General features: G+C 36.4%; 2 protein-coding genes and 1 non-coding gene across 3 annotated transcripts; 1 reads left to right on the top strand and 2 right to left on the bottom strand.

The window, feature by feature from the left end:
* The first annotated feature begins 653 nt into the window (after positions 1 to 653).
* LOC114174768 lies at positions 654 to 760 on the top strand. The gene has a single exon (XR_003602730.1). It is a non-coding gene; the product is annotated as a small nucleolar RNA R71 (small nucleolar RNA).
* Positions 761 to 11,636: 10,876 nt separating this feature from the next.
* LOC114174478 (sporozoite surface protein 2-like) lies at positions 11,637 to 16,208 on the bottom strand. Its single transcript, XM_028059318.1, has 3 exons — positions 16,157 to 16,208; positions 15,510 to 15,600; positions 11,637 to 12,069 (listed from the first exon to the last, which is right to left on the bottom strand). The coding sequence occupies exons 1-3, from the start codon at positions 16,206 to 16,208 to the stop codon at positions 11,637 to 11,639; spliced, it is 576 nt and encodes a 191-aa protein (XP_027915119.1).
* Positions 16,209 to 16,274: 66 nt separating this feature from the next.
* On the bottom strand, positions 16,275 to 17,845 carry LOC114173196. Its single transcript, XM_028057453.1, has 2 exons — positions 17,465 to 17,845; positions 16,275 to 17,338 (listed from the first exon to the last, which is right to left on the bottom strand). Exons 1-2 carry the CDS (start codon positions 17,800 to 17,802, stop codon positions 16,492 to 16,494), a joined length of 1,185 nt encoding a protein of 394 aa, XP_027913254.1. The 5' UTR covers positions 17,803 to 17,845; the 3' UTR covers positions 16,275 to 16,491.
* Positions 17,846 to 22,838: the final 4,993 nt, after the last annotated feature.

Below are 22,838 nucleotides of genomic sequence, written 5' to 3'. Positions count from 1 at the left end.
GTGCAGGTGCTGCAACAGGAGCTGGTGTGGGTACAGGTGGAACAGGAGCAGCTTGTGGTGCAGGTGCAACTCTTTGTTGTGGAGGTGGTTGCACATTTTGAAATTATTGGGGCTGCTGGTTACCCTGGTTTCCCCATCTCAAATTAGGGTGATTCCTCCATCCTGGATTATATCTGTTGGTTGACAAATCATGGTGGTTTTGTTGTTGTTGTTGGGGCCTATTGTTGTTGAAAATATTTGCTGCATAAGCCTGAGGTGTGTCCACTAGTGTAGAAGAAGAAGGAGAAGCAGCTTGTTGTTGCAATGCTGGGCAAGAGTCTGTAAAATGATCAACAGATGTACAAAGGCCACAAACTCTTGCAGCTGGAGCTCTCTGATTGGAAGCAAGTTGGTTGACCAGTGTGGTAAGAGCATCAATCTTACTCTCCAACTTCTTCGTGTACTCGGCTGCTCCTACATCATGAACACCTCTAACAACTATGGTATCACTCCTTGTGCCAAATTGTTGAGAATTTGAAGCCATGTTCTCTATTAGTTGTCTGGCTGCAGCTGGGGTTATGTTACCAAGGGCACCACCACTTGCGGCATCAATCATATTTCGATCCATGTGGTGCAAGCCTTCATAAAAATACTGCAGAAGGAGATGTTCAGAAATCTGATGGTGTGGACAGCTTGAACAGAGATTCTTGAACCTCTCCCAGTACTCATAAAGGGTCTCCCCAGATTGCTGCTTGATGCCAGAAATCTCCTTCCTTATGGCTGTTGTCCTTGAAGCAGGAAAAAACTTGGCAAGGAACAATCTCTTCAGGTCATCCCAGCTTGTGATGGACTTGGGTGCTAGGTAGTACAACCAGTCTTTCGCATTACCCTCCAAAGAATGAGGGAACGCCTTCAAGTATACATGGTCCTCTTGTACATCTGCAGACTTCATGGTGGAACAGACGACATGAAACTGCTTCAAGTGTTTGCACGGGTCCTCACCTGCAAGACCATGGAACTTTGGCAATAAGTGTATTAAACTAGTTTTCAGCACATATGGAACCTCCTCCTCAGGGTATTGTATGCATAAACTATCATAAGTGAACTCTGGTGCAGTGAGCTCACTCATGGTTCTCTCATGAGGTGGAGGAGGTTGAGCCATGTTATCAGTATGAAAATGAAAATGCTCAAAATAAACAGTATGCTCAGAATGTAAAGAATGAAGAGTGTCAGGAATGTGATAAGAGTCAGAAGAATCAGGAAAAGTCACTGAATATTCAGCATGCAAAGATGGATTCCTAAGATGCCTACTTCCTCTGTGGAATGTTCTATCAATCTCAGGGTCAAATGGTTGTAATTCACTTGGGTTTCCCCTAGTCATGCACCAAAAAGCACTAATTGTAGTGATATTGGCATAACAAAGGGTATAACTACAAGTATACTCAAACGACCTTCAAATGACTTGAAAATTGGTAGGATATTCCTTTGAGTGGTCAAACAGAAGCACAAAAAAATCAGATCAAAACTCAAAGCACAAGTATTTTTTTCAATTTTTCAAAAGTAAAAAAAATGAAGAAAAATCACAAAAAACATTGCTGAAATGTAGAAAATGGCATTTTCTGGAGAATCTGAGTTTGCAAACCGGCGAAGCTGGTTACGACAAGGTAGGAAATCAAATTCTGATAAAATAATAGTGATTCTGATAACCAAAGCAAAAGTTATGGTCCTCTGAAGTTTCACTAAAAATCAGTCCAAATTTTTTTTGAATCTCTTAACTCAGACCATACCAACTGCTCTAGCTATTTTTCCTATCAAGTTCAATGTCTTAGAAGTGGGGGAAAAAAATTTCAAGTCAAAACAAGCACCGTAGCTACCAAAACAAAAATGCAGAAGTTGAATGCCAGATTCGGACACTATTCAAACACTATTCACAACTACAAATGACACTATTCATGCGCGCCACGACACTATTCACTACACTACACAGAAACACACAAGGATGGAAACAGGCACTGAACTAAACACAACATTAACATCACAATGAACATATACCAACTCAACCACACTTGAACTACACACACACCAAAACACAAAACACAAAGACACTGGAAATTTTACTTTGAACGAAACGATTGGTCCCCGGCAACGGCGCCAAATTTGATAGAGGCCGTACCCCACCAAATTAAAACATATTAAATATAGTATATGAAAGTGAACCAAGTCGTCTCCCAACGACCAATATTTTCATTTAAAGCGAAATTTCCAGATTAACACAACAATAAAACACAAGGGGGGGGGGGTTGGCAGATTCACACAAGTTTGCTAAATTCTAATCAAAACACCAAAACATAATTAAACACACAATTCAAAACGTACTGGTCCCTTGATTCCATTGAAATTCCACCAATCACAGGTTACTAAATCAAGTCTCTTATCCAATTTACTCTCATGAAATCCGAATTAATCAACTATGCGAAAATTAACACAGCTTCATTATGCCATTAAGCATAGCACACATCCTACTTTCAATTTCACACACACACACAGATTAAGCAACTGTGGCCAAAACCCGAACCCACTAAGCATGACAAGGATTCTGAAATTGTGCAAAATATGAACCTACGATTAAGCATCACAAATTCCATTTCATTCAAAGCTACGAAATTGAATAGGATGAAGAGAAATTAGGAATTGGAGTGCACTGCAAAACATCAACCTCATGGTTTCAAATAAGTTTCTTCAAGGAACCAATACGAAAAACTTAGCTAGACATGGAAAATGAACAATCAAACACTTCAAAACTGCAATAACAAAACAGAACCAAGAACCCTAACTTATGAAATCTGAAAAATGCAATTTAAGAGCAAAAATAGAGATTTCAAAGCTTAAATGGAATGCAAAACGGTATTGTCATATATAAATGTGAAAACCCCATGAATGGGTATTGTTCCAAGTCAATAAAACCCACAAAACGAACTGCCCAAGCAAGAAAACGAATTCAAAACGTAAAACCCTCAATGGGTGCTGTCAAATATGCATAAAAACGGTAAAAATGAGCAAAAAACGTGAAAAACCGCAAGGAGGGGCGTCCATGGAAGCTTGGAGAACGAAAATGGAGGTTTTTGAAGAGAGGTTGAAGATGATGGAGCGGCTGGCCTCCTTTCATGCAGACCTAATTCGTGGTCATATCACCCCTGCCACTCATATTTACAAAACTGCCACTCTGCCACTCAGATTTACAAAAATGCCACTCTAGGCCTCAAATGTTGACCCATTGACTTTGCTGACGTGGAAATGACATGGAAATGATGTGGCAATGATGTGGAAAGTCTCTTCAACTAAATATTAATGTCCAAGCTCCAAAATTGCTTCACCCAAATACCTAAAAATAATTAAAAACAAAAATTAGGCCAAATAATGTGAAATTAGTCCAAATTCGGAATAGTGGCCCAATAAAGCCCAACAGATGAAAAACACTCTAATGATGAACAATTAAGCACTAATCAACTGTCTAATGGGTGCACAAAGGCTAGTGGAATAGAAGAAAATAATGACTCATCACTTGGGTCAGATGAAGCAAAGGATTTTGCTGTGGGTGATGATGGGATATTGCGGTTCCAGGGCAGAGTATGTGTGCCCGACGACGTTGAAGTGAAGAAGTTGATCTTTGAGGAAGGACACAAAAGTCTTCTTAGCTTGCATTTCGGCATGACTAAGATGTATTAGGACCTCAAGGAGACTTTCTGGTGGCAAGGGATGAAGAAAGATGTGGCTCAGTTTGCATTAGCCTGTCTGACCTGTCAGAAGGCAAAGGTGAAGCACAAGAGACTCGGTGGGATCCTACAGCCTCTAGAGATACTGGTGTGGAAATGGGATAGCATCTCCATGGATTTTGTGACCCATTTGCCACGAACTTTCAGGGGGCATGACACCATCTGGGTTATTGTGGATTGATTGACCAAGAGTGCTTATTTATTGGCGATGAACTTGAGGATGTCCATGGCAAAGTTGACCCAGTTATACATTAAGGAAATTGTAAGGTTGCATGGAGTACCTTCGAGCATAGTTTTCGATAGGGATCCACGGTTTACATCGCGGTTTTGGCAAACCTTACAGGATACTTTGGGAAGCAAGTTGACTATGAGCTCAACCTACCATTCCCAGACCGATGGTCAGTCTGAGAGGACGATTCAGTCACTTGAGGATTTGCTACAAACATGCATATTGGATCATCTGGGTGCTTGGGATGAAATACTACCTTTGATAGAGTTCACCTACAACAACAGTTTTCACGCGAGCATTGATATGATGCCATATGAAGCTTTTTATGGCAGGAAGTGTAAGACCCCTCTATGTTGGTATCAAGATGGGGAGGTAATGTTGGTTGGACCAGAGCTATTGGAGTAGACCACAGAGAAAGTGAGGATGGTGAGAGACAGGATGCAGGCTTCTCAGAGTAGACAAAAGGCCTATGCGAGATTAGCAGCATTCACCACAGACTATGAGCTCAGATGATGAGCTCTAACTTTGAGCGAGAGTGCGTGACAACACCACTGCTCCTCTTTTCGAGCCCTCACCTAGGCGAAGGGGGCTCACCTGAGCGAGAGACTCTCTCGCCTGGGCGAGACTCCTCTGCCTGAGCGAGAGGTTGGGCGAGAGTGCATCAGGTTCCGCTTCCTCTGCTATTCTTGGATGATTTATATATTTTGGATTATTTGGTCTACTTAAAAGCATGAGATGCATGATGTGTATGTATGAGATTGGTTCATGGATTTAAAATGATGAGATGGTTATGGAGTTGATATGAAATATAGAGGGATTCATGGATAAGAAATGACGACCTTGACATGGTATTGGCATGAGGTAAAATTTTGTATTATGGATTTGGGAAGGAGGAGTTGTTGTTGGCTCCACATGGAATATGAATGAAGTATGGTTACAAAAGGTTGATATGAAATTGATGTGTGTGATGAATATTATGCGATTGATTGAATATGTATAGTGTGTGGTCAGTACGTAATTCCTTGAAATCTCTAGGTGGGGTTTCAGGGTCGTGCTTCAGTGGTCAGGACGTAATTCCATGGCCTTTGTTAGTGGGAGTTCATGGTGGTGCCCCATCTATATAATTTGGTAAGGATTCAAGGTAAGGATTGCATCCTGACACTGTAATAAGTCAGTTAGTCTCACTTAGAGCGGACTGACTCTTGTGGTGAGAGTAGCAGGAGGCCTGAAACTCATTAAGGGCTAACCTTGTGTGTGGGGGATTGAAACATTGTAACACTAGTAACACTTAGCTCGGGGGTGAGCAAAGGTATCCACCACAAGTGCAAGCATCCGCTGAATCCGACCAGATTATATGTATTCGGATGAGTCGAGTCGAGTCTTAGTGTATTGATTGGAAGGTCATAACTTGCTTGGATGATGTAAATATATTGGACTGTGAAAGTATATCTGATAAAATATTTTTTGCTCTAGCTTACCCTTTGCTTGTTTGATTACTTTGTATGTTGTTCTTCTACCTTTGCGATGATCATTAATTTATTGATGGAAGCAGATGCGAGAGGTACTCGTGGTCAATAGGGGAGAGATGATTCCGCTGCATAGTCTACTTGGGCTGGACTTCATGTTCTTATTGGACTTTTCTTTAAGGCTATGGCCAATGTATTAGTCTGTCTTTTAGATTTCGTTTAATTTCGTTTATTAAATTAAATGGGATGTTACAATGTTATTTAATTTATTTTTAATTATATATCGGTCCTATTTATTTATTTATAATTATGTTATTTAATTTATCTTATGTTACATTATGATTATATTATTTAATTTATCACTAATTATACGTCGATGCTCTTCATTAATTTGCATTTTTCTATTACATTTTTAATGATATTTCGACATGTATTCATTTATTTATTTAAAATTCTTGCTTTAATTTTTATTTTATTTTGGTTTATCTTAAACATATTTTTTTTATAATTTAAAGAAATATATATACAATAAAAAAAGTAAATACATTTTACTCAATGAACTTTGATGAAAAAGAAAATTATCTATATGCTTTACAATTATGTTTATACTTTTGTATCTGTTTAGATAATGTATATTATTGGTCAAGAAAAATATGACATAGTCATCACATTTTGTATTTTTGAAAATGTCTAAGAGTATATCAATTGATAATGACTTTTATGTTTAGTTGCAATAAGTTGAGATCAAATAATGGAAACATTTTGTTTGGGAAAACATAGTTTGGTAGACTAAGAGATGAAAAACTGAGACCATGGGGTCTAAAGAAGTATTTATCAAATAGGTGAATATTTGGATAACTCAAAATATTGCTCTATACACTAGTGTAGGAGAGAGTTTTCTGTCGCGGTTATTTTGGTCCTTTTGCCTCAGTTTAAGACCCGAGGCATATATTGTCGAGATAAAAAAGGTTATCCTTTTGCCTCGGTTCACACCTGAGGCATATTCAATCATTACTGCCTCAGTTCTAGAATAACCGAGGCCTAATATAGACAATTTAAAAAATAAAATAGGCCAACCTTTCTACCTCACTTCCATTATCATATTCAATATCTATTACACATACACACCCACGCACCCAAAGGACAAAAACAGTGGCCATTTCTAAACCTTTTTTCACCATTATCTCATCTTCATCTTCCTGACCACCATGGTCTCCATTTTACCATCATTCTTAACCATTCAATCTCTAACACCATTCGTGCATAACCAACACAGAATCCCCAAACGCATTGCTCCTTTACACTTCAACCTGCAGACAGAAAATTGCACAAACACCATATTCACCCTCATTCTCACATCATTTCTCAATCACACCATCAACTCCAACTCGCACCTCCCTTCATTCATTCAACATATTCACATGCTCTAAAGCCAATTCCTCCATTAAGCATACACAGAGATATCACACAACAGAAAAACAATAAGCCTCATCTCACCTAGCTTCAACATCATTTTCCATTTATCAAAAACCCCAAAGTCATATTCCCTAAAGATAGCATAGTGGTTTTCTAACTTCTATTATCCACACATACTCCCCTGCATTAAATCACAAATAAAAAGAGGAAGAAGAAGGTTGGACGGCTAAAGAAACACGAGTCGAAATTTCAAATGGAGGATGATGACGTTGTTGTGGCAGCCTCAGATGGAGGGAGGAGATGTAACTAGTCACAGTATGGAGAAGGCGGAGACGACAGTGAAGGTGAACCAAAGGCGACGAGCGTCGAACCCCGATGGCGTCGTGTAGAGAAACCAAAACTTACTATAGAGGCCGAGGAAGAGGAGCCTCGTTCAGCATAGGCACCCCGACGAGGAGAGCAACAATGAAGTGTTTCTCCTCACGGATTGAAGGATCCATTCATTGAAAGATATTACCTTTGAGATTGCATGGTTGATCTGAGATGTTAGGGAGAAAGAAAGTTTGAAACTTTGGAGAGGATTAGGTTTGTGTTGGGTCTGATTTTGGAGAGGGGTCCGTGTTAGAGAAAATGAGGAAGAAAAACCTTATGATGTAGAGAAGAAGACGAAGATCGTTGTTGATTTTGGTTTATTAACCTAACCTTTCTACCTTGGGTGCAAATAAAACCGAAGAAGATAAGAATTTTATGCCTCTAGTCTTAGACAACCAAGGCATAACCCTTTTTGTTCAATTGAAAAACAATTAAAAATAGCGACAAAGTTAAAATTCTGGCAGGCATTAGGCCTTGAGTCTGTGTGAACCGAGGCAGAATTTAAGTTTTTGCCTCGGGTATTATGATAATCGAGGCATAAAAGGTTGCAAAAATTTCAAAATTGCCACTGAGTGTTTATACGCCTCATTTGCTCTACAACTGAGGCATAAAAATTGAGTTAGAAAGTCAAAATTGTAGTAGTGATACTAGGATATTCATAGACCGGACTTGGGATATCCGATACCTACTCAACATCGTCAAGGTTAGGTAGTGACTATATATCTCTTTCATGGGCTAATAAATGACTAATATTCTAAAAATAAATTATCATTGTGTCAATATTTTTAATGATACATACTCAGCTACCTAATCCGTAATAACTTTTGATATTGTTGGCAAGATCTCAAAATTAACATATAAACAATGGTGGAACCTTCTTGGATGAAGGTGAAGAAGAGAGCTCCATGGAAGAGTGTGGGTTGGAAGAAGCAAGGTGAAGGATGAAGGTTGTTCTCGAAATTTGGAGTGAAATTTGAGTAATGAAGTCTATCTTAGAGAAGATAGAGGAAGGTGGCTAGAGGAGATGATTCAATCCTCTAGCTCAAGTGACTCTCAAAAGGCAATAGTAGTGAAGTACTCTCAACACTAGGCATCTATTGCTTAAAGTTCAAGAGTGATTACAATAGCCTAAAATTTAGGCTTTTATATGAAAGTAAATACACATAAGCACTCTTAGCCCTTGGATGAGAAAGACATTCAATCTTGGTCGTGGAAGATGGCTTGGAGAAGGAGCAATGCTCACGACCATTGGATGATGCCTTGGAAAAGGAGGAAGCATTCCTAGCCCTTGGATCCGTGAGGTGTAGGAAGGAATGTTGACTTCCATTTAGTCCACCTTGGACCTTTGGTAGCTCATGGCCAAATCTCCTATTGGGCTTAGTCAAGCCCAATTTTAGCAATTCAACTACACATTGTTTGACTTATTACTTTAGAAAATAAGGCCTAAACAATGGGCCAATCTTACTGTTATTTTACTGCTCTTTTATTCACCTCTTCAAATATTCACATCTTCTTTGACCCATGTGAGAGTATGAGAAGCCCATATGGATTTGGGCCATCTTGAATGAAACCCAAGTGGATCTTTTTTAGCATGCCCCTTGTTATTGGGCCTATTGATGAGCTTGGACTTGAAGGTGTACCTTGGCTTGATGTTGGGCTTATTGGGGTCACATCAAACAAGCATAAGCAAAACCCAAATCAAATCTTCCCTAAATAAATAATATGTAAAATAATATAATGCATATAACATATAAGGGAAGAACAAGCAGACACCAAAACTTTTAACGTGGAAAAACCTCAATATCGAGGAAAAATCCACGGGACCTAGTCCAATAAAATCATCCACTAATAATAATTAATAGGTACACCACAAGTTCTCTTAAAGATTCCAAGGATCAATAATGCATTATTCTCTTCACCAACAAGGTGGATAACAAACCCCAATGGGTACTTTAAATAAATAATAGAGGAACCCCAATATATGAGATGAGGAATAAAGCCTTCTCTCCAAGGTAACTTCTCTGCACAGGATAAACTGGTTGCTCTTTTCTTCTTCTTGACTCTCTTTGGTGGTTTCTTTTCTTTTCTTTTCTCACCAGAGGCATTCACAATTTTTGTCTCTTTGTCTCTTCACACTATTCTTTCTCATAACAAACCTAATGCAAGAATTGCATATTTAAATTGCATAATGGACTGAGAGCCTATAAAAGAATCCTGCTTTTTATTTTTCTTAATTAAATCAATGTGGCCCAATAAATTGGTGACCCATCTAAGATATATCCACAATGGAATATCATAAGTGAAATAAGGATTTATATGTTTGACATAATGAGATTGAGTCCTTTTAGTTGTTGGTCCAATCCTATTCCTCCATCATCAGTATTGCATATTGAGTTTATTAAGATTGATGATTAAAAGACTTACAAAAACTTCACTTTTTTTTGTATTTTTCTTAGAGGTGTCAATTTGGCCCAGCCCACAGGGCTTGGCCTTGACCTATGTGGGCTAGGGCAAAAAAAGCCCAAAATGAAAAAAAACCCCATCAAAAAAGCCCACAAGGCCACAAACCCCATAAAAGCCTTATGGGTCAAGGCCAACCCATGGGCTTTCATCTTCAACATGAAAAAATATATTATTTTTTAAAATATATTATTATCTATGGGACGAACTCGATGATCCGGACAGGCCCACCAACCCAAACAAGCACGATGACCCAAATAAGCCCAACGACCAAGACCTGCTTGACGAACCCAATAAGTACAACGACCCGGACGGGCTCGACAACTCGGATAGGCCCAACGACCTAAACAGTCCCGACAACTCAGATAGGCCCTATGACCTTGATGGGCCATATGACATGGAATGGCCTGTCCAAACCGTCAGGCCCAGTTATATCGTCGGACCCATCTGAATAGTCGGTGTCTAGATCGTCGTTCCCGTCCGAATGGTTGAGTCCGTATGGGTCGTCAGTCCCGTTCGGGTCTTCAAGCACGTTGAAGTTGTTGGGCCCGTCCAGATCATAGGGCCCGTCTGGATCGTCGGGACCGTTCGGGAGGTCGAACCCGTTTGGTCATCAGGCCCATCCGGGTCTTCGTGCTTGTCCGAGTCGTCGGGCTTGTTTGAGTCGTTGCGTTTGTATATATTGTTGTGTTCGTCAGGCCCGTTTGTCTTGTTGTGATGAAGGATTATGTTGTTCCTTTTTAAGATTATTGAATATGGTGTGAGTTGATTAAGAAAGCTAAGTGAAATCCCCACTGGACATTAAGATAGCAAGTTATCTAGATGTGAAGGTTGCTTTCACAAAGCTCAAGAGAAGAATATGATGGATTGATTCAAAACAAAAAGGAAATGGAAAGCACATAAACCATAGAAAACCAAGAACAATTAAAGGAAGAAGAAAACATAAAATGGAAAGGAAAGAAATGGTAAAAATGTGAGAAGCACGCCACTACAAAGCTAGGCTAGAAGCCATGGCAACCTTGAAGATAAGTGGATGTGTGCCGCTACTTGCTATGCAAGATAAGGCTTAAAAGTATTCACTCCCTAGGGAGGAAACTCTCACAAATGGTTGAGACACAAGAGTTTTTTTACTTCAAAATGATCAACCCTTTTACATGTATAGGAGCACCCCTTATATAGAAGAGTTTAGGGGCCTCTAAGCAAATAAAAGATACCTAAGGATGTCTCTATAAAAACCTAACCCTAGCTTCTAAACAAAAAATAATTTCGTTCTAGCACAAAAGGAGACAAAAACTGTGTCTCATATGTCTCCAAAAAGTGGCCAAAGTGTGCTAAAAACAAAGGAGACCAAAGGTACATAGGTACACTTACTTCATGCCTTTTACTTTATGCTTTATGCCTTTGCTTTACTCTCTCTTCCACATCATTTATGCTCCCCAATCACCATGCGCCACCTAGCATTGCTTTCTTACTCCTAATTAACCTACAAAGCAAATAAACATAGATTAACATGTTGACTTAAGTCAAGTCAACTATAGTCAACAAGTCAAACCTAGTCAAAGGTCAACAAGTCAACTAAAGTTGATTCAACTAAGTCAACTTTGGGAATCAAAAATAACAAACACAAATGAAAGGGATGAAGGATTAGTGAACTTCCTTTCTAAACATGCTTAGTCTTCTTAAGCATGTGCCTCTATCCTTGGTTGGGGTCAATCCTTCATCACGTTGTGTCTGTCCGACTCGTCAATCCCGTCTGTCTCGTAGGGCCCGTTCAGCTCGTTGGGACCGTCCGGATTGTTGGGGTCGTCCAACTCATCCAAATCGTTATGCTTGTCGGGTCGTTTGTCTCATCCAGATCGTTAGGCCCGTCTGAATAGTTGAGTCCGTCTGGATCTTCGGGCCCGTTCAGATTGTTGGACCCATTTAGATAGTTAGGCCCGCCTAAATCATCAGGCTCCTCCAGATTTTTGGGCTGTCCAAATAGTCGACCTTGTCCCGGTTGTCGGGCCAGTTTGGCTCGTTAGGCTCGTCCGGATCATCGAGCCCGTCTAGATCGTCGGGCCCATTCGGGTCGTTGGACTCGTTTAGGTCATCGAGCATGTTCGGGTTTTTGTGCTTGTTCGGGTCGTTGGGCTCGTTCGAGTCGTTATGCTTGTCCAAGTCGTTGGGTTGGTCGGGCTTGTTAGTCTCGTTATGTCTGTCTGCCTCGTCAAGCCCGTCCAACTCGTCGGGACCTTTCGAATCGTTGGGGTTGTCTAGATCTTCGTGCTTGTCCGGGTCGTCTGGCTTGTCCTGATCGTTAGTCCCGTCGGTGTCGTCGTGCACGTCCTGATCATCGGAACCATTTGGATCGTTTCCGGGTTTTCGGGCCAGTCTGTGTCGTTGGACCCGTATGGGTCATCTGGTACATCTAGGTCTTTAGCCTTGTCCAGTTTGTTAGGCTGGTTCGTGTGTTCGGGCTCGTCCGGATTGTAGGGCTGGTCCAGGTCATCGGGCTTGTTTGGGGCTTCAGACTTGTCCGAGTAATTTGGTCAGTTTGGCTTGTCGGGCCTATCTGTGTCTTCATACTCGTCCGGGTCGCTCGACTTGATATTTGATTCTGGCTTAATGTAATATTATTTTGGAGGCCTAACCTACCTTAACCATAGCCCTAACCCACTAGAGAGGAGGCATTGGAGACTGGAACTTTTTTTTACCCCTCGTTTAGGCCACTTAAAAGGGAGTTTAATAAAAGTGGACCAGAATTGGCCCATGGATTATGAGCCAAATTAACACATCTAATTTTTTCTTTTATAAGTACTTGTTGTACGAGTTCAGTTCAATAATAATTATTCAAAATATTCCGAACATTATTTAGACATTGGACTCCTGGAAAACTTTTATTAATCTCTTTAAAAAATATTAAATATATAAATAATTTTTTATTGTGATTTAGAAATATATCGATAATCTTGTGATTTAGAACTCTTAATATTGTATAATCTTTGGTACGACCATCGTGACCACCACACTAATTATCATTATCATTATTTCCACCACCATAGACATGCATTGTCGTCATGAACCCTCAAATTACTTCCATAGTTATTATCACCATTGTTATTTCTGCAGTTTCTACCATAACTCGGTGACAATAGTAATCACGGTCATGTGGTGGCTCAAGTGACAATGATAATAATTGAAGAACATGTTACCTTTAGAAGGGACTGAATACAACTTCTAGAAACTTTATGCAGTTGAGCATTATTACGAAATCTATTAGTTAAAAAGCAGTTTTCAAAGTATTTTTGTTAAGTTTGTGCAAGGATAAAAACACGGATAAATGTATGTATAGTTTTCCTTTAAAACAACATTAAAAGGTTTCACTTGAATTTGAATATTAAGTTTTTGTTTTTGTTTAATAATGTTACTTCTTATATGAGTACACGTAGTTAATCTTACTTGTTTAGATAAAAAAAAGACAAATATTCTCCAGTAAATATACTACTTCTATTTTTTACGATCATTCTACCAGTATTACTCATAGCTAATGACAGAAAAAAAAAAAATTGTTCATCAAAGAAAATCTGTCTTAAGAAAAGATATGGAGTCTAGGATTTCCTTTCAAGAGACAACTTAAACATAGGTAGAAGAGATACATTATCGGTTGAAGGTTACGTTTAGAAATTCCATTAGGAAAAAGCTGATCTCCTAATTTGCTAATTACAGGTATAATGGCGATTAAGATTAACGATTGATAACACTGCATCGAAAAGAAGTTCCATGTAGCCCCATTAGACAGTATAGAGGTAAAGTAGAACTTCGTAATAAGTGAATTCATTTAGGATAATTTACTACAATATGTTAAAAGATTGATAACTCAACCTTACAATAATCAAACTTAAAAATTGAATTTGAATTTAACTCAACCTTACAAAAATCGACCTTAAATGCTTAAGAGATGAACTTTAAGCTTAAATAATATAAACTTTAATCCATATCTTTAATACCATATTAATAAGTAGATTTCAAATCTAATTCAACTTCACAAAATCGATTTATAAAGTGAGATTTATATCTGACATATATATGGGAGTAGACTTCAAACTTAATATAAGGTCACAAAATCAGTTTATAAGGTGACGATTTATAAGATGAAATTTATAGTAAAGTGAGATTTACACCTGACATATATGAGAGTAGATTTCAAACTTAATTAAGTTTACAAAATCGGTAAAATTTACACTAAAGTGAGTAAAGTTACTACATATATGATCATTAGTAGCATTTAAAAAATGTTACTAATATCATCTAGTAACATTATATCAAATGTTACCTATACCCTATATTACTAATAACTTTTAGTGACATTTTTACATATCAATTGAGACATTTATAAAATTGTTACTAAATAGCTTTAGTAACATTTCATAATGAAAATGTAACATTTTAAAAATGTTACTAAATCTTTTTAGTAACATTTTTTTTTATAAAAAAGTAACATTATAAAAAGGTTACTACATATCTTTAGTAATATTTTTTTTTAAATAAAGACATTTTCAAATTGTTACTAAACAATTTTAGTGATATTTTTTTTATAAAGGCAACATTATAAAAGTGTTACTATAACTATTTTGTAACATTTCAACAAATGTAACCAAAAAACACATAATTAATATTAAAATATCGGTTAAATGTGTTTTTGGTTCCTCAAGTTTCAGTGAAATTTGAAATTAGTCCATCTTTAAAAATTTTGACCAATTTAGTCATTCATCTTTAAAATGCATGAATTTAGTCTTTTTAACCAATTTTTGTTAAGTTTATCTATCTAATGTTTCAAGCGTATTTCATAATAGTATTTGAATTATTTACACTGTTTGACACATTTTCACTTCAATGTTAACTCAAATATTATCATGAAATGTGTTTAAAATGTCAAATAAACTGAACAAAATTTGGTAAGAAAGACTAAATTCACGCATTTCTAAAGATGAAAGACTAAATTGGTATAAAGTTTTGAAGAGTGACTAATTCCAAAATTCACTGAAACTTGAGGGACCAAAAACATATTTAACCCTTAAAATATTGCACACCAACATTTACATTGCATGCTTCTTTATTGTAATGTTGTCATCCAAAAAGAAAGCCATAAAATCAACTATTTTATTTTAATAACACAACAGAAAAATCAACTATATTATACAATATTGAAGATGACACAACCTAGTTGGTAATGACTTCAAAAGTGTCACATGGGTTTGAAGGCTTTAAAATGAATATCTGGTGTACATAAAAGGTAAGTAATAATACTTGTTAGTCAGGCACAAGAGCTGGTGAATTAGCACCAAGCTCACTAGTCAGCTTTCTTTTCAAGCCCTCAATTTTTGTAAACAAAATAACCCAAAAATAAGTAAATAATAAGCATAATTAGAAGCTTCTATTTTCAAAGTATCAAGTTCATAAAATAGAAGCGAGAAGTTACCATTCTCTCCTGGTTTGAGACAACCATTTAGGAGTTCGTAATACGTTTCCACGTGGAGCAGGTCCCTCTTCAACATTTCATCGAACAGTTCAAACGGTGTGGTTGTCGTTAGATGTATATGTTAGATGTATATGTTGGCCTTCAACAATGGCCACTTGTACTTCTTCAACTAGAGCTAAACTCAAACTCAGTTGTATTTCTATTAAGATTGGAACCTAAACTATCCAAAAAGTAAAATCCTAAATCAATCACTTACCTTGTTCGCACAATCGCATAATTTTCATTCAAATTCACTAACATGACTTTTGTCGCAGCAAAGAGGGGTCGAGAAAGAGAGGGTGAGCTAGATGAACCTCAGCCGATGTTGGTCAAGATAGAGATGAATCTCAGATGAAGGAAGAACTGCACGAACCTCAGACGAAAGACGCCTCAGTGAAGGAAGAACTGCACGAACCTCAAACAAAAGACGCCTCAGTGAACTGCACGAACCTTAGATGAACGATTTGCTGCTGACGAACCTTAGCTGCATTGCTGCAGTTGAGATAAACTTCAGTGACGAGGGATCGCTGCCGTTATTATAATTTATAAGATTGATATTTAGTAACATTTGTAATAATTATGGTAAAGAAAACGTTACTAAAAAAATGTAAGGATCTATAGTGACTTTTAAAAAAATGTTACAATATTCCTCGTAATATATTTTATAATAACATTTTTAAGAAAATGTAACTAGTAGTAACATTTTTTATAAATGTAAAAAAGCAAATGTTATACTGTAGTTATTAAATCTTGTAGTGTGAGATTTACAACTGACATATATGCACGGTAAATTAGCCAAAGTGGAATTCTAACACAATCAATGATCAAAGACTAATTACTAACTCCAACATTAAAATGCTCTGCAGGAACAACCCACATCAGACACAAGAAGAAACCAAAGCCGAACAACTGAGAATACGAAGTTGAGAATGGAAGAGTTGGCATGAAGAGGAAGGCTTACTTCCCACACACAAGTTGTGTAAGCTGAGTTTCACAATTTCCACAGTGGTCATGCGTGTAATCAAAGTGCAAAACAAAGTTAAATGATTGTAATCCAAATATGAAGATTATAACATTCATTCATTCATAATTAAGCTAACTTTACACGGGAGCAATGTATTCATATACATACTAAATAAAACTTACATTCTGCTATATGTCCTAACTGAAAGGGCCAAACTCGCTTTTAAAAGTAAAATTACACACAAAGTATCGATATAACAACTACTGTTCTTGCGTTTACAAAGCACACATATAAGGCAAACAAAGCATATATTAACTAGATTGTAATAACTCTCATTCCCATTTGCACATAATTTGATGTGGATGCCTGAAATCATAAGTCAGCACCAAAGTTCCATCCATTCTCTTAAAAACAAAACTCTCTACCAGCATATAGCAACCGAATTTCTCCCACTTGTTCATTCCTCTAAACTCCTCAACTCTCATCACACTCTCTTGCCTTCCACTACTTGCTTTCCACCCAACTCTTTTCTGCTCCCATTTCATTCTTTCCACCACTTCCAAACTCAGTCCAACACTCATCTCTCTTCCGACTTCATCAACACTCTTAAACCACAACACCTTCTCAACCACCCCACTCTCATCCCAAACAGCATCCCTTCCTTCAACCTTCACAACTTCTGTCTGAATAACAACATCAACAAGCACACTGTCTTCACTGCTTGCAATTTTCTTTGAAAATATTTTTTCCCATCTTTGCTCTAGTGTGACCTCATAGAACATGGACCTTTCCATCTGCTCCTTTAATCTCATTCTTTCCTTCAAAAACATAAAAGGGCAGTACCACTTTCCAACTACCACTGCTTCAGAACTATCATTACACAAGGGGAAGTTAAAATCTGGAAGCTTTGAACGTAAAGAGTCATTGGAGCCTAAAGCTTCTTCCAAATGGTAATTGCGGGGACTGCTAGCCTTTACACGCCAACCTTTACTCCTCAAGAAGTCTGGAGGAATCCCATCTGGGGCAACACACTTTGCATGAAAACCATTATGCTTATTGCTTATTTCAACCTTCTGATAATCATCAGAGGGAACCAAAGGTCTTGGTTCAACATCTTTGACAAAGCGGAAACAGAAACAAGTGGCTTTTTCTCCTTCCTTTGAACTTGTGCTTGCTTCACTGAAACAAATTCACGTAGAGAAAACATATAAAGAAATATTTACATATAATTAATTCTGATGGTCTAATCTAAAAGTTAAAAAGCATATATATCAAGGTACTGATATAGAAAAATTTGATCCATACCCTTGATAATTCCCGTCCCTTCTTATGGCGTAGTAGCGGTTTGAAGATAGTGGCTGATTCAATACTGGGATGAACAAGACCTTGTCCCAGTATGTGATGGTTTGGTTGGGAGGGTGATTTTGTTGAGCTGCATGGCTGGTGTATGTGTCTGTGATGATTAAGTTCTTGTTCTGAGGAAAAGGAAGATTCTTGATTTCTGGGTCTTCACATAATCCCAAACAAGTGTAAGATGAGGGTTGATCCCATATTACAAGATAACCTGAATTTGGTCCCAATGGAGGATCTGAAAGAGCCTCAGGGTTCCTCGTGTACAGAGAAACTGGTCTTGTTACATACATTTTTCTCTCTGATCTTTCTGATGTATTTCCTTAGAATTCAATCTTAATAAAGAATATGTATATATATACATATGCTAAATTTCTAGATTCTAAGTGTTATCAGGAAAAGTGAAATGATAATGTTTATCTGTTGCAAGCTGGAGAGATATTCTGTTCGGTTTCTGCATTTGGATTTAGATTACACTGGAATATGTGACATTCTAACATTCTATGCTACAAAGATGGCACATTGCAGACAGAAATTCTGAGCTGCCAAGTTATTTTCTACGAAACACGTAATCAAATATGGATATCGAACACACCACCAACATTCTTATTCTATAATATAGTTTATGTTATAGCATACAAAAAAATATTATGTAATTCATCTTATATATCAAATATTATGAATGAATTTATTAGTGCATATTTTATAAAGCAGGTGCTCTTCTCATAACATAAACAGATTTTTGCTTTTTGTGTGTTTATCTAATTTGTTCAATTTAAAAATAAGCAGTTTTTCACTTTAAACAAATTCCACGTACTTCTTAAATAAATGATTATTTTAAAAATTATTTATTTTATCAATACTTATTTTAAGTTTAAACATATTGATTTAATATCTTACTCAAACTTATTTCTGGAATTGATTATGTAATTCATAATAATAAATGTACCTGTAATAGTAATATTTTTTAAAATTATTTTTAAATAATTAATATACAGAAAAAATTATAAGCTTAATTTTTATTTTATTTTTTGTAATGTAGCAAAAAAAGAAAAGAAAATGAGACTATTAGAAAATAATCTTATGAAAGAAAAAAATTGCTTAATAATTAAGAGTGAATGGATATTAATAAAATAAAATGTATAAATTAATAATTGAACCATGATATTAGACGAGATTCTAAAAATTAAGGATGATAATGCGGACCATCTCGATTCGTTTGGCCCGTCCTTAATTTTGTCCCATAAAATGCGAGTTGACCCACTTCACATTTGAAAAACGTGTATATTTTCACGGTTCATCCTATCCCATTGTCTAGTTTATGGGTTCGTGGACTGACTCGCATTACTTACTACATGCATAGACAATTTACTTACTATTATTACAATAAGAAAAATACTAATTCAAATTCTTTAAACTATTTGATTGTTATTATTCTCCTAAGGTTTATGAACATTTATTTTGACTAAAAAAACTTATTCAACAACTAAAATAGAAAAAGATAAAGTAAATATAAGTGCTACGTGTATAGTCCAAAATCAAATATTTATCAACAATCTTTCAAATTCACGTAGAGATTTATATTTGATTTTCTTCGCTTACAATTGATAAAAGGCGCTTGTTTCAAAGATGTATTTTCAAGAATTATAGTTTCCAAGAATTCAACCCGCATTATATCTTTTCGAATGGGCCAAGCTTCGAACAACATGAGAGAATGAGAGTTTTTAAAAATCAAGCTTATATAAAGCTTATATACCTTTCTTGGTAGATAACTTAGACTCTTGGAGTCCCTCGAATTTATTAGTAGCAGATTGCATATATCTCTAATGGATGGGTGTACCTTATGCATATATCTCCTACCTCCCAAGCTCACAAGGGTTGCGAGTTAGTGCAGACCAGGCTATTACGGGCCTATGGGTTCAAAACTACGGCCTACTCCACCCTTTTCTTTGCAAGTTTACGGGCCAACCCGCCTGTCCTGCCCCACATTGTCATCCCTACTTATATAAAACCGGGTCAACTTTTCCATCAACATCTTCATACTGATAGGCAAAAAGTGAGCATTTTTCGCTAAATAGACTACTATCACGCAAATGACATCTTGTCCTCTACTTGACCGTAGAAAATGGGTAACAAAGTTCATGGTTATGTTATCTCATTTCCATTCAAGTATCTCCAATTATTGCAGCATGCGACCTAGTCGTTGGTGCTTCACTTTAGTCTTCTGACAAGTCAAACATGAAGCCACATACAATACTACATCTCTCTTCAATCTTGATCACCAAAACAATTCTTTCATATCTTTATACATCTTAGTCATGTCATGGTGCATACTAAGATGATTTTATGCCCCTCCTTCATAATCATCTTCTTCACCATCTCTTCCTCCGACACACATACTCGACACCTAAACCTCATAACCCCATCCATTCCAACCCCAAAATCCCAAGCTTGATTTATTCCCACGAACTCCCTTGTATGCGTCGTATTTGAATTTATCAAATGTTTGTCTTTGATCAGTCCCAGAAAATCACAAGTGATATTCAATTGACTACAACTAATGAAATCAACACCTAAAACAACATTCTAATTCATATCCCAGAAAATCACAAGTGATATTCAATTGACTATAAAGGATCTACTTAAACTGATCTACTTACCCCAACTCCTTTATCATAAAGGATGAGATTTGAATGGTCTTTCTACTCAACGCATCTACCACTACATTAACTTTTCCTAGGTGATACTACAATTGAAAGTCGTAATCTTTTAAAACTCCATCCACCTACGCTGTCTCATATTCAAATCTTTTTTGTCAAATAAGTATTTCAGGCTCTTATGGCCATTAAATATCTTCAAGGCAACTCTAAGTCATGAGTAGGATAATTCTTCTCATAAACCTTCAGTTTCCTTGTAGCATATGCCACACCTTTACTCTCTTGCATAAGCACACAACCTAGTCCCTAATGAGAACCATCATAGTAAACCTCAAAAGGTTTTCCTATGTCAAGAATGGCTAATACTAGGACACTAGGCAACCTTCTTTTGAGTTCTATAAAACTATGTTCACACTTGTTTGTCCACACAAATTGTTGATCTTTATGAGTTAATTGTTTTAGAGGATCCATAATCTTTGAAAAGCCTTATAAATCTCTTGTAATATCTTGCTAAACCCATAAAACTTATGATCTCATTCACTATATTAGGAAGCTCCCATTTTTACAATGCTTCTACCTTCGTAGGATCTACTGATATATCTTGAATTGATATGACATACCCCAAAAACTACACTTCTTCCATCCAAAACTCACTTTGACAGTTTGACATACAACTATTTTTTCTCTCTGAATGCCTAACATTGTCCTCAGGTGTTCTTCATGTTTTTTAGGGGTTCTTGAGTAGATAAGAATGTATCTACAAATATGACGACAAACTAATCTAAGAAAGACTTGAAGATTCTATTCATATAATCCATTAATAGTACAAGCTTCGTCACCCCAATCAACATCATCTTAATCCACAAAACATGACAAGCTAAATTCTATAACTCACGAGTTTGACCACTACTGACACCCTAGATATAAACCTCCCTCAGACTCTCACAACTAGTTGTTTCATCTATATTTTTCCAAGTACTAGTAGAGTCAAAATTATCTCTTTTTAGTCCCTATTATCAATACACCCCACACAAAAACTCAGTCATGATAATATTCCCTTTCTAAGAAAAACTACCTCATCATTTCATCCATATGCATCTTGATTCACAACAAACATTACCAAAATAGCAACACAATCACAAGGAAAAAAATTAGCAAAACACAAAATATTACACAAAACATGGTAGCACCCAACGGTACCAAAAGGGCACCCAACGGTACCAAAAGGGCACCCAACACTCTCAACCCAAGCACCCAGCACCTAAGAGCACCATACTAGCTCCCAGCACCAAGGACCCTTTCACTAGTAGATGAGCACTTAGAAGTGGCCAGGCAGCGCCTAGGGCTATTGACCCTTAGAGCTCACATTGAGCATTTCAACTTGCTCAATTGGCTCTAATTGGTACTCTTACTCCTTTTATAAATTCAATGTGATGCCAAAATAATTTCAAAGTGTACCATTAGAAGCCAGTTGTTCAAACCAAACACTCTCATTCAATCGTTTCCCAATTTCAATCACAATCAAACATAGATATCTATATGAGCAAAATTCTCATTCATTCAACCTACATAATTTACACACTGATAAGATAATACAACCATTCAAACCAAAATCAACATAAATCGAATAAATCAAAATTTACAATTCACAACAATCATAATAAGCGAGAATTGATACTAACTTCCCTTACCTCTTCTACAGCTCCTAACTCAAAGTTGCTCTTAAGTTCTACATCCCACAAGATGCTTTTAAGACACAAAGAAAGCTTAGATTAATGATCCAAACATATCCTTAGGATCATAATAGAAAAGGACTCCCTAAATAACTTCCTAAGGCTACATGAAAAAACCCAAAAGTTCATATGCATCTAGATCAAATCTTTACTCAAGAATAGGGCAAAAAAAGGACTTAGTCTATTTGAGAAATTGATCAACTAGATATGATGTCTTTGAAGTAGGAACACAAAGGTGTGCATGAGTCTTGAAAGAGAGGAAAGGTGGAGTTAGAATTTTAGAGAGAAGACAAAGAGGTTCAATGAGTGCATATTCATGCCTCGTTTAACTTTTAATCTTGACTTCTTAATTGATTTTTGTGCTTAAAATATTAGTTAAATTAGGTTTTGTTATACTTGTATTTATTGAGCATGAAGGAATGGGTAACAAAAATTAGACCTTTGGGTTTTTTCTATCTTTTTCTAAAAAAAAAGGCTTTGATATTTCAATAATCTTTATAATAAAAGATATTTTAGGACAAATATATCTTTAGATATTTTATTTGATATTTTTAAATAATTATCTTATTTAATTATATAAAAAATATCAGTTAATTAAATAAAATAATTATTTAAAAATATTTTTTGAGATTGGTTTTAGCATATCTAAGGCAAGTAAAAAAATCTGAAATCCTGGTAGAATTTTTAGATGATACTTTTAGTTAAGCTTTTTCACATTATTTGTTTTAAGGTTGAGGTTGTGTATCATCATAATACAGACAAGCTTCTTAAAATTGTTAAGAAGATAGACCCAACAAACATTAAATTTTGTTACGATGGACACTAAACCAAATTCTAATATTAGGTTAAGAACGAGACTAACTCAATTTTTTAAAATTGATTTATAAAATAAAATTTGCATTTATTTATATGTTATAAATTGATTTTATCAATATAGGA

The sequence above is a fragment of the Vigna unguiculata genome, chromosome 2 (assembly GCF_004118075.2).
Source record: "Vigna unguiculata cultivar IT97K-499-35 chromosome 2, ASM411807v1, whole genome shotgun sequence".
NCBI lineage: Eukaryota > Viridiplantae > Streptophyta > Magnoliopsida > Fabales > Fabaceae > Vigna > Vigna unguiculata.
The sequence above is the reverse complement of the archived record's forward strand: the minus strand, read 5'-3'. Positions and strand labels throughout refer to the sequence as shown.

What these genes read in the sequence shown, in the direction of transcription:
- LOC114174478 (XM_028059318.1), bottom strand. Translation starts at nt 16,208, where the DNA reads ATGACCACTGTGGAAATTGTGAAACTCAGCTTACACAACTTGTGTGTG. An exon ending in ACACAACTTGTGTGTGGGAA is followed by an intron (nt 15,601 to 16,156) that starts GTAAGCCTTCCT and finishes AGGTTCGTGCAG; the next exon opens with TTCTTCCTTCACTGAGGCGT. An exon ending in CTTGACCAACATCGGCTGAG is followed by an intron (nt 12,070 to 15,509) that starts GTTCATCTAGCT and finishes CCAACGACACAG; the next exon opens with ACTGGCCCGAAAACCCGGAA.
- LOC114173196 (XM_028057453.1), bottom strand. Translation starts at nt 17,802, where the DNA reads ATGTATGTAACAAGACCAGTTTCTCTGTACACGAGGAACCCTGAGGCT. An exon ending in AGGGACGGGAATTATCAAGG is followed by an intron (nt 17,339 to 17,464) that starts GTATGGATCAAA and finishes AATTTGTTTCAG; the next exon opens with TGAAGCAAGCACAAGTTCAA.